We start from the raw sequence: 14597 nt of genomic DNA, 5'->3' as shown, positions 1-14597 counted from the left end.
CGAAGGGGCTTTTTGATGCCCTTCTGTCCAGTACAGTCTTCATGTCTGTATCCCGGCCTCGTTGACACCTGGGAAAACTATCGTGGATCCTGTAGAATGACCGGCCATAGCTCAGGGTTATCTAAAATTAGTTCCTCCAAAGTTTGCAAGCAACAGAGTATAAATAGTCAGGGCAGCCATGGCCGGTGATAGAGTTACTCACCCTGGGCCATGTATGTGTCTTCAGCTTCTCATAGATAGGGGACATGTTTACTGACACTCACCCCAGTGATAGCAAACATGGCCACAGATGCCGGACGGAGATGTACCCGTGCCCTGTCAAACGAGATGCTGAAAGAGACGCTTCTCCAGGCTCTCCAAGCCAATGACTATATAACGGTGGAAAATATACTGAATGAGGGGAAGATAGATGTGGACACCGTGTTTGAGGTGGAGGATGAAGGTTTGGTCCTGGCTTCCTATAAAGCAGGTATGAATTAGCAAAGTACAAAAAGTTCACTGTGAGTAACTTGGATGGCAAAGCTACAGGTGCCGAGTCTTTATAATGGCACATGGGTCTATGGGCTTTATGGTTGAGGGATACACAGTACTGAGACGTTACTTGAACTTTTTGGCCTCAGTGCAATAACCGTATCAGGGCCCCTACCTATAGTATGGTATGTCTTTTAGAATACTGGTGTCGTCTTTTGTGGCCCCTTGCAGGCACCAGGGCTCCTGTTATTGTATTTAGGATGAATAGGCTTGTGTATGCTGTATTACACAACACATGTCATTCCTATTCCCTTTCCTTCTGGATCACTGCCTGGAGTTGCATCACCTGATACAACTAGTAAAGCCAAGTGGAATGTATTCAACACAGACAAGTAAGCATGCAGTAATACAATATATTTTTACGCCCTATAAATGAAGTTCTGTCATACTTATATACTTTTGTATATTTACAAGCAACATATATTTTTTTAATTGAATGGGTTTGCAGAAATACCCTACATGCACCTGCTGCAGAAACAACCTCCCTCATATATACAGAATGGATTTATTAGGCAGAAATTTCTGCAATTAATCTGCAGCATGGGAATCTATGTATATAAAATAGTATGTATGTATGTTTGTATGTATGTATGTATGTATGTATGTGCCACCATAACTCATGAACGCCTGGAGCAATTTTAACCAAACTTGGAACACATATAACTCATCTAATGGGGACAAATTCGGGGGGATAACACAGCCCCACTACCCCTGGAAGGGAAGATTCTGGAATTGCACTGGAGCAGATGTTTTTATTTCACAGTCTTATCTAACACTGACGACCTCCTCCTCATCATGCACTAATATATTACACAGACCTCAAGCTCGTCAGATAATATCTTACACTGACAACCTCCTCCTCTGCTCCAACTACCACACAGTTTCCCACCAGCACTGAGCCACTATGTACCACACAAAAATGAGCCCAGAACCCCCTCTTATGAAAGCTATCTAAAAGAAAATCTATGTTGCCCATAGCAACCAATCACAGTGCAGCTTTCATTTTACCTCAGCAATATAACAAGTGAAAGCTGAGCTGTGATTGGTTGCTATTGGAAACAAAAATTACAGGGGAAGTCGGTAAATTTTTGTTTTTTAATTATGCCAGCATTACACAGACCTCCTGCTCCTCAGATAATATTATCTTACACAGACCTCCTCCTCCTCAAATACCAATATATTACACAGACGACCTCCTCCTCATATACTAATATATTACACAGATGACCTCTTCCTCCTCATATTCTAACATATTAAATCAGTACACATATATATATTATATATACACACACACATTTTAAAATTATTTTTGTGTCTAAAAATAAAATAGACGGGCAACACCGGGTAATCAGCTAGCAAACAATAAAATGCAGTTTCTGCGGTTTATTTTTGCAAAAATAATGCTGGTGGAGTCACTGTGTACACACATTACTTATCCTGTACTGATCCTGAGTTACATCCTGTATTATAATCCAGAGCTGCACTCACTATTCTGCTGGGGGAGTCACTGTGTATATACATTACTTATCCTGTACTGATCCTGAGTTACATCCTGTATTATACTCCAGAGCTGCACTCACTATTCTGCTGGTGGAGTCACTGTGTACACACATTACATTACTTATCCTGTACTGATCCTGAGTTACATCCTGTATTATACTCCAGAGCCGCACTCACTATTCTGCTGGTGGAGTCACTGTGTACACACATTACATTACTTATCCTGTACTGATCCTGAGTTACATCCTGTATTATACTCCAGAGCTGCACTCACTATTCTGCTGGTGGAGTCACTGTGTACATACATTACATTACTTATCCTGTACTGATCCTGAGTTACATCTGCTATTATACTCCAGAGCTGCACTCACTATTCTGCTGGTGGAGTCACTGTGTACATACATTACATTACTTATCCTGTAATGATCCTGAGTTACATCCTGTATTATACTCCAGAGCTGCACTCACTATTCTGCTGGTGGAGTCACTGTGCACATACATTACTTATCCTGTACTGATCCTGAGTTACATCCTGTATTATACTCCAGAGCTGCACTCACTATTCTGCTGGTAGAATTACTATCATGTACTACAATAACATGGCTATGGACACAGGTGGTAGTGTCCTTAAAGACAGCAAATCCTTTTTTTCTAACCCTGGACAACCCCCTAATGACAGACACTAAGATTCTTATGTCTCCTTCAGGTTACTGGTTGCCTAGTTTTAAACTGGCTGCCTCGTGGGCGACAGGACTGCACATTACGGTTCTGCGAGGACATCTGGAAAGCCTGCTGGTGCTTCTGGAGCATAACGCTTCCGTTAACAGCCGTCCCAATGGAAAGACCCCGTTACATGTCGCCTGTGATTTGGGCAACCTGGATTGCGTCAAGATCCTGATCGCCCATGGTGCCAAGCTCAATTCTTTCTCTGTCAGTGGGCACACACCATTACATTACTGTAAAACCAAGCGGTCTGTGAGATGTGCCAAGGAGCTCATCTGGAATGGTAAGGCATCACTTTCATACAGGATGTATTTAAAACGTGTGATTCCGTGGGACCGCTGCTGTGACTGAAGTAAGGAAAGCATTCTTAAAGTCACTTCCTTCTGCTATGGTACATGCATGGAGCCGTTCAGTAGTGCACTCCATCATTGAGGGAACATGTTAGTGAACGGTGAAGCAGCGATTTAGTGCAGGTGCAATACAAATTAGCAGTAAGAGCACGACCAATCAGAAGACAATGTCGGGGGGGGGGGGGGGGGATTAGGCGCGATCGCCTCATTGGACCTGTGTTCATTCCAGGGACTCAACGGTGATCGGTACCTGAATCTCCTGCAGACAACGGTGGATGACTTCCTGGATGATCTGTCCCTATCGTAGCAGAAGGAGGCTACTCTGAGTATGCTTACTCTACTTCAGTCCTAGCAGCGGTCCCACAGGACTTACAGAGACGCGGATTTCTGCTTCTCACGTGCCGCTCTTCAACTTTTCAACTTTGCAATTTGCAAATATATATATATAAGAAAAATAACCATTGTATAAAAGGAATACTTCAACTCTTTACATTACTTTGCAAATTACTTGTTCATGGTTTACACACATAGTATCATGTATGTTAGGCTGCAGGGAGACAATCTAGCTCAGCCTGTTTCCATCCCCCCTTGTTGATCCAGAGGAAGGCAAAAAAAACCCCAATGAGGCAGAAGCCAATTTAGCCCATTTGGGGGAAACATTCCTTGCCGACTCCATAATGGCAGTCAGAATACTCCCTGGATCAACATTTCAAAGTTAATACCGGACTCCAAGACCCGGATCAACAATTGTTAGATCTCTGCTTGCTGCCATTCAATGAGGTCTTCTTGTTTCTATCCAAAACTTGTACAGTGGGTTTGCTACAATTGTATGTTAACTGCACGGATACATTGTAACAATCTGCCACGATAAGAGAGAGATTTAGGGCTCCTGCACACGGCAGAGTAGGATGCAGCATGCAGAATCCCGCAGGGTAATCCGGCACTGGCAGCAGGGGAGTTCACGCTTACCTGCTTACTTTCGTTTCCATCTGTACTGCGGATGGTCCGCACGGCGAGCGCAGTACAGATTTTTTCTTTGAACTTCTGCTTTTCCCCCGTCATCGCCTAGCCATGACGTAGAATATGCGATCTTGTGGAAGGGCTGCGGATGGGACGGCTTCCATTGACTTCAATGGAAGCAGTCTGTATAGAATCTGTGGAAAAATGGAGCATGCCGCCATCTTTCCTCCGCTTGCGGAAACCGCAATTGGTTTCCTCAAGTGTGCAGGAAGAATGGATTTCCAATAGCATTCTATGGGTCGCATTTGCTGCAGATCCGTGGTGCAGATGCTCGCTGCGGATTCCGCAGCAAATAGCCATCCGTGCGTGGACAGGTGGCCTTTTGCTGCATAAACATGGCCGGGATGTAAATGCAAAACTTGCATGTGATTCCCTTCATAACAGTGACAGCTACAGACTGACAGCAGGATCCCCCCTTTCCACCTACAGTACTAGTAGCAACTGGGCCGCCATTTCTTCTCCCCAGTAGTAGTAGCAGGTTCTTCCCCCAAGTAACAGCAGCGGTATGATGATGCACGTCCCCCTGTAATAGTAAGAGCACGGTCCCTTCACCTTTTCCCCCCATTTGTAGCAGCACAGCAACTTTCTCAGTCATTAATAAAATGTGTCTGGTGTAGAGCAGTAAGACGGTGAGGAAGGGGAGGAGGGGGATGCAGCTGCACAATCTCATGCATTTCTCCAATAGAACCACATGACAGGAGGGAATGAAAGACTCACATGACACACATTTCTGACTTTGGTACCCTCCGCTGCCTACTTCATTTTAAGTTGCTGTTTTTAGGTGCAGATGTCAACCTGCAGAGTAAGAATGACACCGAGGAGACCCCTCTGCACACAGTTGCCCGGGCAGGAATTCCAGAACTTGTAGATTTCTATGTGAACCACGGGGCGATGGTGGACAGCATAAACTCAACCTGGGAAACACCTCTTGCCACCGCTGTCTACTGGGCATTAAATATTAAGGACCAGGTATACAGCACCAAACATCACCTCATCTGCAGGATGTTGCTGGACTACAATGCCAGCGGCAACTGGCGAGATATTGACCGCAAGTCACCCCTCCATAAGGCAGCTTGGAATTGCGACCATATTGTGATGCAAATGCTGTTAGAGGACGGTGCTCAAGCCACCCTAATGGATGCTAATGGCTGCGCCCCCCAGCAATATGTCCTAAAAGTCACATCTGTGCGCGCCGCTGGTCAACCGGACATCTGCTTCCAGCTACTACTCAATCATGGAGCGGCGAGGATATACCCCCCACAGTTCCATAAGGTGAATTATCTGTATTCTGATCAACCAGAGTAATCTACACTCATCTTAGCGTGTAACTTTCTAATATACCTTGTTCATCAATTCCTAGCAGTATTCAAGAGCTCTGCTTGTTGTCAGTGAATGGGAACTCTCATTGTTAACTTCTAGTAGAGGAATACCTGTCCTGGTTGTGTGATGGACACATGGCTTGTTATATGTGCTGATAACTGCAAGTAGGTTTCCATTCACTGACAGCAAGCAAAATTATTGCAAACCATTAAGAATTGATTGAAGATGCATCTTTTCATTATGCAGTTAATAAGCTTTATGCTCTGCACTTAATTTATCAGAAGAGCCCTGGCACTGCATGGCTGGCTTGGCACACTACAGCTTGTTTTGCTTATTGGAGCATTGTACCATATGCAGTGGCATCCATCCAACGGGCACTGCTTATCAGGGGGCAAACTGCTGACACTGCTTGAGAGGAGCCCCTCACCTGGCAATGTTCATCATTTGAATTCTGCAAGCAGTGCGTTATTCAGTGGGCACTGTGTTATCAGGGGTATTCAGCGGGCACTGAGTTATCAGCAGTATTCAGCGGGCACTGTGTTATCAGGGGGTATTCAGCGGGCACTGAGTTATCAGGGGGTATTCAGCGGGCACTGAGTTATCAGGGGGCATTCTGCTGCCATTGTTTATCACGGACATACTGCTGGAATTGTTTTTAAGGGCGCATTCTTCCAATGAAGGCTCCCAGGGACGTCCTTATAGAGGCATGGCTTGAATATGTGGGTGTGGTTTATACAAAGTGCCCTAAATATTATATATATATATATATATATATGAAATGATTCTTAACCCCTTAAGGACACGGCCTATTTTGGCCATAAGGGCTTATTCATAGGAGCGTATATTGGCCGCCGTTTTCACGTCCGGCAGATATACACTACCATCTGAGCTGTCTCCCCCCTTCTGGCTCTCTGCCTCGCTCCTCCTCTCCTCCTGTTTGCAATAGGAGGTGGCACAGCATGCCAATTTTTTTTTTCCGTTGTGGCTGCTCTCTTTTCTATGGGAGAGCCAACCGCAATGGAAAAGTATGCGGCCAAGCCGCTCCAAAACACACGGCTAAGTGCCGCGGGTTTTGAAGCAGCACTTTCCCAGCGGAAATCTTGCTTTTTTCCACTGGGAATACGCCTCGTGTGACCCCAGTCTTATGAAGAAAAGCCCCGCGCTTCAGGGATACGGGACTATGATTAATCTGACCTGATGGTACAATGATTACAAGTAACCACATTTTATTAAGGTCTCATACTACGCATTTCGGTGTTTGCAAACGCCTTTTTCAAGCATAAATACAGATTCTTGCATATATATAGATCAGTAGTCCTAATCAGACGCCGGAGTGATTGCTGTGATGTCATTAGTAGGAGGAGATTTTTCCTTTTTGATAAAGGAGTTTGCAAACGCCGAAACGTGTAGTATAAGACATTGATAAAATTTGGTTAATTGTAACCATTGGACCATGGGGTCAGATTAATCATAATCCCGGATCCCTGAAGTGCGAGCTTTTCTTCCTTACCATTCTGATTGCTGTGATAATACACTGCAGTACTTCTGAAATGCTGTATCGCTCCTAATAGCGATCAAAGGCCATGGCAACCCTTTGGTCCCCCGGGATTAAATCATAGAAGGAGTGCACTTCCACTGTGAACCCTTTATATGCTGCGATGCACATTGATTGCAGCATTGCAATGTTTTGATCGATCCCCGCTATTGGTGGGGGCTCTTTTCTAAGCCGGTGCCATGCACAGGACATTAGTTTTAGTCCTGTTGCATTAAGTGCCTCCCAGCCAGGACGTAAACTTATGTCTGTGTTGTTAAGGGGTAAAAGGGACCGTCCATCTCTATTCTCAGGATAGGCCATCTATGGTTCACTGGCAGGGGTCTGCCACTTAGGCCCCTGGCAAATCGACAGTTCTCCTAGCGGCTGTCAGTGTAGTACATACAGAGCATGAAGCAGATAGCCACCTGCATACTGCAGCAGCCCGGGTTGGTAATGCAGGCGCTGTTCACAAACTGGCCACTGCAATATATATGGAGCTGTCTGCTTCCTGCCTCCGGGAGAGCAGCTGATTGGGCAGTGTCCCAAATGACAAACCCTTGCCACTTCTGAGGATAGATGATCAATAGTGTAAAGACAGACAACCCCTTTAATATTAGGCACACGTATGTGAATATGTTATTTGTAAAATACTCTGAATACTCACGAACCCCGAGGATGTGGTTGGGTTGCACAATTCATCATGTTATGGCCTGGGCCGATCGTAGGGTCTTCAGGTCACACAGATCGGTGACTATTGCATAGTGTTTTGTATATTTCGGTACACTGACCCACTGACAAATCTTCAGGTCTTACAAGAATGTCACTCCTATCCCAGAGCTATTGAAGTCATGATCAACGCCTATGAACACATAAAGGCAACATACAGATGGGATAAAGCCATTCCGGAAGACGACCTGGAGGTAATGGGAGCGAGAATAAACACTACATCTGAATGGGATGGGAATGACTGATGAGGGTGACTGTCCAACTTTTTCAACTTGCATCCCATTGATTTCAGGGGATATTTGGGGATTTTTTACATTGAGCTATAAGGGGTATTCCAAACATTTATGGCATAGCCACAATATCCTATGGAGAACATGCAAACCCCTGAGGATGTACCATTAATATTTCAGATGGGAATACACCTTTAAATCGTACATATTGTTTGGTTGTTTAAAATTAAAAGTAGGTTCCCGACACTTTGATGATTAACTTACGTTTATAGGGGTTAGAGCCTCATTCGGTTTTTAAAGAGCTGCAAATCCAAATCCCTTGATTTTTTTTCACACAGCCTGATTTACATGATAAAATTCCAGTAGGGGGCAGTCTTTATATATGGATTAATGAAGCTACTACTGATAGATCTATAGGCATTGTGCTCCCTCTAGTGGTAATTGTTTGAATGGCACTGTGCAATGAAAAGAGTATTCTGCTGCTACCATTTATGGAGGGGGCATACTGTCCAATTTAAAAGAGAGCAACTGAGACAATACTGTGTATGGGTGGGCACTCTACTGGCACTCTTTACATAGGAAGTTGCATGGAAAAAACAACAACTCTGATCGCTCTATAATTCATTCTTCGGCTGTTTCCATGTGTCAGACTTGCCTTGGATTCTTCAGAAAATCCACTGCAGATAATCAATGGTGACACTGGATTTTACAACACTGGGGCTTCTTTACTGAGAAAGGGCTCATTCAGACAAGTGTGTTTATGTGCATACAATCTGAACTACTGGACGTTAACATGTGTATATACAGCATGTATGATAATACATACACAGAGTAGAGCAGACATAGGAGCGTCTATTAGAACCATTGGTTTCCTATGATGTCCGTGTTTTACAGGCATGCAAACGAGCGCACCTGCAAAAGATAGGACATGCGTGCACCATAGGTTCATGCTGTGCATCAATATTCCCAGCGGGGAGTCCCCTTGTCACTGAACACTGTGATAGCACTATCACAGTGTTCAGTGACAGGGGGACTCCCCGCGGGGAGCCAAGAATCCCCTGCCACAGCTGTCACAGCTGTGGTGGAGGATCGCACTGTTCTCTCCACTGCTGCCGGCGGCCCCATTGAAACCAATGGGCTACTGGCAGCCCCTGCAGTGATTTTTGGGGAAGGGCTTTAAATATAAGCTTTTCCCTAAAAATCATCCCTAAGTGGTGTAAAAAATATATATATACACTCACCTCTCCACTGCTGTCTGGGCTCGGAGCGTCTAGCCGCTTGGGCCCTCTGCACTGCTCTGAAACACTTTCAGCAGGTGGAAATTTAAAATTCCCACCTGCTGAAAGGCCTGTGTCTGATTGGCTGAGTGCTCAGTCAATCACAGGCATCGCTCAGCCATTCATTGAATGACAGCTGAGCACTGCCTGTGATTGGTCACAGCACTCAGCCAATCAGACACAGCCCTTTCAACAGCCCTTCCCCGAAAATGACTACAGAGGTAGCCGACAGCCCATCGCTTCTAATGGGGCCGCCGGCAGGAGCAGCGGCCCCATGAGCGTGCATTTGTGCGTCCATGGACATGCCAAAACATGTGTGAATGAAGCTCTGTGCCCATTGCTTTCAATGGGCCGCTGCTCCTGCCGTAGTGTGTATGGAAGAATAAAAGTCCATTGATATTCATTGCCTCCATTCACTGCGTATCATGTGTACGTGCAATGCATGTCTAATATATGGTGAAAAACCGCCCGTGGACATGAGCTCTAAGGCTGCCTGCACAGCTTCTCTGGACCTCCGTTCAGAGGTCCCGTCCCAGATGTGGCACAAAATACTGGAAGAAAAAGTGCTGCATGCAGTGCCTTGCATCTGCTAAAATGCTGGGCAGAAACCAAATGCACCCCATTCTAGTCAATGGGGTCCCTTGGGCGCTATTCGGTTCCGTCATAAGACAGATCTATTCGGCCAGATGGATTCCCATTTCCTGCTCCCTGAACAGGAAAACGAAACCGCCTCCGCAAATGTGAAATCAGCCTAAGGCCGCTCTCACACTCACAGCTTTTTATCCCGATTACCATGGCGTCCTGAGCGCCGCGGTACAACTCAGCCATTGATGTCAATGAGGACCCGCAAACCAGTGCTTGAATATGTTTCTAACGCCGCGATTTTTGAGTGCTGTTCTGTTCTATTTTTGCGCGCTGTGGCATGTGTACAAAAACGCAGCCCGAAACCACGGTAAGGCCTCATGCACAAGGCAGGTCCGGAATCCAACAGCATCTATGACCCCTGCGTACCTGGGTTTTTTTTCTTTTTCTGTACTGCTGATCAGTTCAGATTTACCCGCGATGACGCAGAATCCGCAGTTATTCCGGAATCGAAATTTAATGAGAGCCGTCCGTGCGGGTCCCGCATGAAAATGGAGCATGCTGCGATTTTTCCTCTGTGAATGTAAATCACTATTGATTTCCGCTCGTATGGAGGAAGCGGCGGATCTCCATAGGAGATAACGGGCGGTATTTACTGCGGATTCGTGGTGTAGACGCAGACCGCGGATTCTGCAGCAAATATCCGACAATGAGCAGGAGCCCTAAAATGCCACGATTTCGAGCGTCGTGGCCTCACACTTCTCATAGCTAAGAGTTTGTTGCCCTTGTATGCAGTCCAGACAGTTCTCTGTGACATAACATGTTTACACTCCAGTCTGATACATTTCCTGCACTGTTACATTGTAGCAAACTATCGGACCAAAGGGAGAGATTTCTGCTGCTGCTGATGCTTTCAGCTCAGAGGAGATTCTGGACTGGATACAACTGTAGCAAATCCTGAGCTGTAAGAAGTATTAGGTCTGAACAGGTTCATAGCTTGTGAAGGGACACAGGAATGTTTCCATTCACTGACTGCAAGGAATCTACATGCGGAAGACAGGCATTAACATGGGGCCATGTGATCCCGGCCAGACAGCCTGTGTTCTGCTTCTGTAGCTGCGGGTAAAGTGTATGGAATTTGTAATTTCCAGAGATAAAGGATTGCACAATGGAATTATTATTTATGCAATTGCCCAGAACATAAAACGGCGCAGTCATTGTTTCTGCACCCTGCAGGTATTTTGTGCTTGCTTCAGGAAATTAATTGTAACACCCAGAGTTTTGTAACAATGTGATGCCATCTGTATATCTGGTGCCAACTACAGTGGGCATCATCATATATCCTGCATTACGTTCTATGCTCAGTACCTCCCTGACTTTTGTGTTCTCCAGAGATACCGGACATTCTATGACTCCCTATTTGAGGTTTGCAGTAACTCCCCGAGGTCACTCTTGCACCTGGCCAGGTGTGCCATCCGGGCTGTCTTACGGAAGAAGTGTCACCGCTTCATCCCCCACCTGCCGCTGCCAGCCACCCTGAAGAATTATCTCCTGCTGGAGCCACAGGGACGATTTTATTAACTCCATGTAATGTCAAAGTGGCGCCTGTTGCACTGCATTCTGGGAATTGTAGCTTCATACTGAAACAGTTACTGGCTGCCAGCGCCTGCTCAAGTAGATTGCCAGTACTAGGTGGCACAGTAGATGGTGTCTGAATATATACAGTATAAATCTGATCATCTAGATGTCCAGTACCACCGCGGTGCTGGAGTATCAGAACTTCTGAACTACTGGAAGGTAACGTGTATACACAGCATGTATGATAATACGCACACATAGAGTAAAGCAGACATAGGAGCCCTACAAGCAGGGGGCTGCAGAGAAATATCAGTGCCACATAAGTCACTACACTAATGACCCCCCTCAATAGCTCAGCATTATTGGTGGTCTATGCTTAGCATGCTGCTTGTATCAGACAGATCGAAAGTAAAGGGCCCATATACAGCCCCCTGCTCAGCATATAGATATATATTGCACCTATTCCTGAGAGTTGACAAAACTGGCATTAATATGCCAAGCCGCACGTGACATACAACCATATCAGGTTTTATTGCGTGACCAGTTAGTTGGATGACCAGGATGTTCGTTGGGTTGCCGGGTTAGTGGAATCTCATTGTAGAGTAGTATTCATGGTCAGGCCCCTATAGACCACATAATGACACAGCAGAACCTGGGTGCAATTATTGATGTACTTATTGTCAATATGTATATAGTAATATATGATATATTAATGCTGTAATAAAGTGTATATTCTGCTGTTTATGACCTCCTGTATGATTTTATCAGTGCAAACACTTTAAATCCATCACCCACAGGGCATCACCATGAGAAAGCTGCCAGCAGGGTGCCCAGATATCTCAACATCACAAGACTAGAGTTAATGCATGCCTTATGTGTGTAGAGGTGGAATAACACTAGTTCTGCCTATTGTATGACTTGTATCACCAGGTTTCTCCTCTGTAGGCTCATAGTTTTCCCCATAATCATTTGGGTTTGTGCTCTCTTACCCGGTGATCTCCTCCATTCACCTGGGTAATCAATTGGTTCCCTACTTCCACTGCAATGAGATGTTATCTTCAATGGTCTTCTTCTGTCCGTGCTCCTCTTGGTGTGATTTCTTCTGTTTGTGCTTGTCCCAGTGTAATATCTGTAATTGTCCTCTCCTGTCCAAAGTAGAAAGAAGAGAACAATTTATATAAGAGAGAGAGAGAGAGAGAGAGGGAGAGAGAGGGAGATGTGAGAGAGGGAGATGTGAGAGAGAGAGATGTGAGAGAGAGATGTGAGAGAGAGAGAGATGTGAGAGAGGAAGATGTGAGAGAGGGAGATGTGAGAGAGGGAGATGTGAGAGAGGGAGATGTGAGAGAGGGAGATGTGAGAGAGGGAGATGTGAGAGAGGGAGAGAGAGAGATGTGAGAGAGAGAGAGATGTGAGAGAGATGTGAGAGAGAGATGTGAGAGAGAGAGAGAGATGTGAGAGAGAGAGAGAGAGAGATGTGAGAGAGGGAGATGTGAGAGAGGGAGATGTGAGAGAGGGAGATGTGAGAGAAGGAGAGAGAGAGATGTGAGAGAGAGAGAGATGTGAGAGAGATGTGAGAGAGAGATGTGAGAGGGAGAGAGAGAGAAAAACGCTGCACCCAGCGTCCCACATACAAAAATGCTCGAGTCTCCCATTGTAGTCAATGGGGTTCGTTACTCAAGTAGAGCTCTCGAATGTTACGAAAAGCTCGCCTCGAATAACGCGGACTCGAGCATTTGGGTGCTCGCTCATCTCTAGTTGTAGGCTATACTTATGTACTTGATAGAACGTTACAGGCCGATTCCCTGGGTTCTCTGAAAGAGGAGATCATATTACAAGATTCCAGGGAAAAGGACTCTTTACATCCAAGGACATTATGTATCAACTGAAATAATCATCATCTAATATGTTGATGTATAAAGTGTTAAAGCCCTTTTAGACACAACGATCTTCGCTCAAAAATCGCTCAAAGCCGTCTTATGAGTGATAATCGTTGTGTCTCACTGCACTGACATTGTGCAGTTTTCGTTAAGCCGTCGCTGATCTTTCAGCACGCTAAAAGATCAGCGATCAGTTCTCAGGAATTCACAGCGGGATACAGCTGATACTATTGTTTCAGCTGTATCCAGCTCCCGGAAGACGGGCGGGGTATGAGGAACAGAGAGGTCCAGCTGTATAACAGCCGGGAGCTGTGAGCGGGGAACAGCTGGATGCAGAAGACAAAAGGGGACACACCGCTTGTCTTCTGCATCCTCCACTTGGAAAGCAAAGGGGATCGGTCAACATTTAAGCTATCACCATGCGCTGTTAAAGAACACAACGATTATCGCTTGAGGGGCTTAGAAATATAACTTCATGTTTGGAAAAAAATGTCAAAGCTCAATAAAAATTATTGAATTAAAAAAAGTATGATGATTTTGTGATGGACAAAACAGGAAGAAAATTATTACGTGGAGACACTTTTTGGGGCACAAACGGGGGCACTATTACTGTGTAGGAGGCACTGAGAGAGGCAGATGTAGCAGCATGATAGTGAGTATGTGTGCAAGTATAGGTTGTGGGTGGAAGAAAACTACATGGCAGTCTGGGCCCAGAGAGAATCAAAACACAAGTGGATCGTAATCAGGGAAGATATCACCTGTGATCACTGGAGGTAACTGCACTGTAATCACTATCACTGTGTCAAGCTGGTATCTGCTTATTATATTGTGCTTGCTTTCTAAAGAGGTATACTAGAGCTGCATCTAGGCTGCCATCTTATAAAGTTGTCATATGCTGTTTCTGATGTATAGTATCAGGGGAGGTATAGATGACTAGTGGGGTATGGGGTGTTTAAAATACTATTACTGCATTTTAAATAGTATTACTACTGAGGGCTTCCTGTGTCCTTGAGATGCAAGGAGATGCGGAATACACTATGTAATTCTGCAGGAAAGAAGCACATCTGGAACTCATTAGGATTAGAGATGAGCAAGCACGCTCGGTTAAGGCAGTTATTGGGGGGTAAGTACACCCTATTGGGGGGTATATATGGTCAGTGGATTTATTAACAATGATGTTTAAGATGTTTGGAAGACTTTCAACAAGGTGATCTGTCCAATTAAACGTCCACAAATCTGAATGTCCGTTCTTCACTTTCACCACCAGAGGGCGATCTTATCTTACTTTGCTGCTGCACAGATTTAGATGCAACACTTCCACCCAATTTTGGCCATAGACCTTTTTTTTG

General features: G+C 45.2%; 1 protein-coding gene across 1 annotated transcript; it reads left to right on the top strand.

The window, feature by feature from the left end:
• Positions 1-245: 245 nt before the first annotated feature.
• ASB4 (ankyrin repeat and SOCS box containing 4) lies at positions 246-12531 on the top strand. The gene is made up of 5 exons (XM_066584980.1): positions 246-469; positions 2738-3037; positions 4906-5396; positions 7785-7898; positions 11186-12531. The coding sequence occupies exons 1-5, from the start codon at positions 280-282 to the stop codon at positions 11372-11374; spliced, it is 1284 nt and encodes a 427-aa protein (XP_066441077.1). The 5' UTR covers positions 246-279; the 3' UTR covers positions 11375-12531.
• The last annotated feature ends 2066 nt before the right edge of the window (positions 12532-14597 follow it).

Source organism: Eleutherodactylus coqui, chromosome 12 (genome assembly GCF_035609145.1).
Source record: "Eleutherodactylus coqui strain aEleCoq1 chromosome 12, aEleCoq1.hap1, whole genome shotgun sequence".
NCBI classification, from domain to species: domain Eukaryota; kingdom Metazoa; phylum Chordata; class Amphibia; order Anura; family Eleutherodactylidae; genus Eleutherodactylus; species Eleutherodactylus coqui.
Note: the sequence above shows the minus strand (reverse complement) of the source record. Positions and strands in the feature narration are given on the sequence as shown.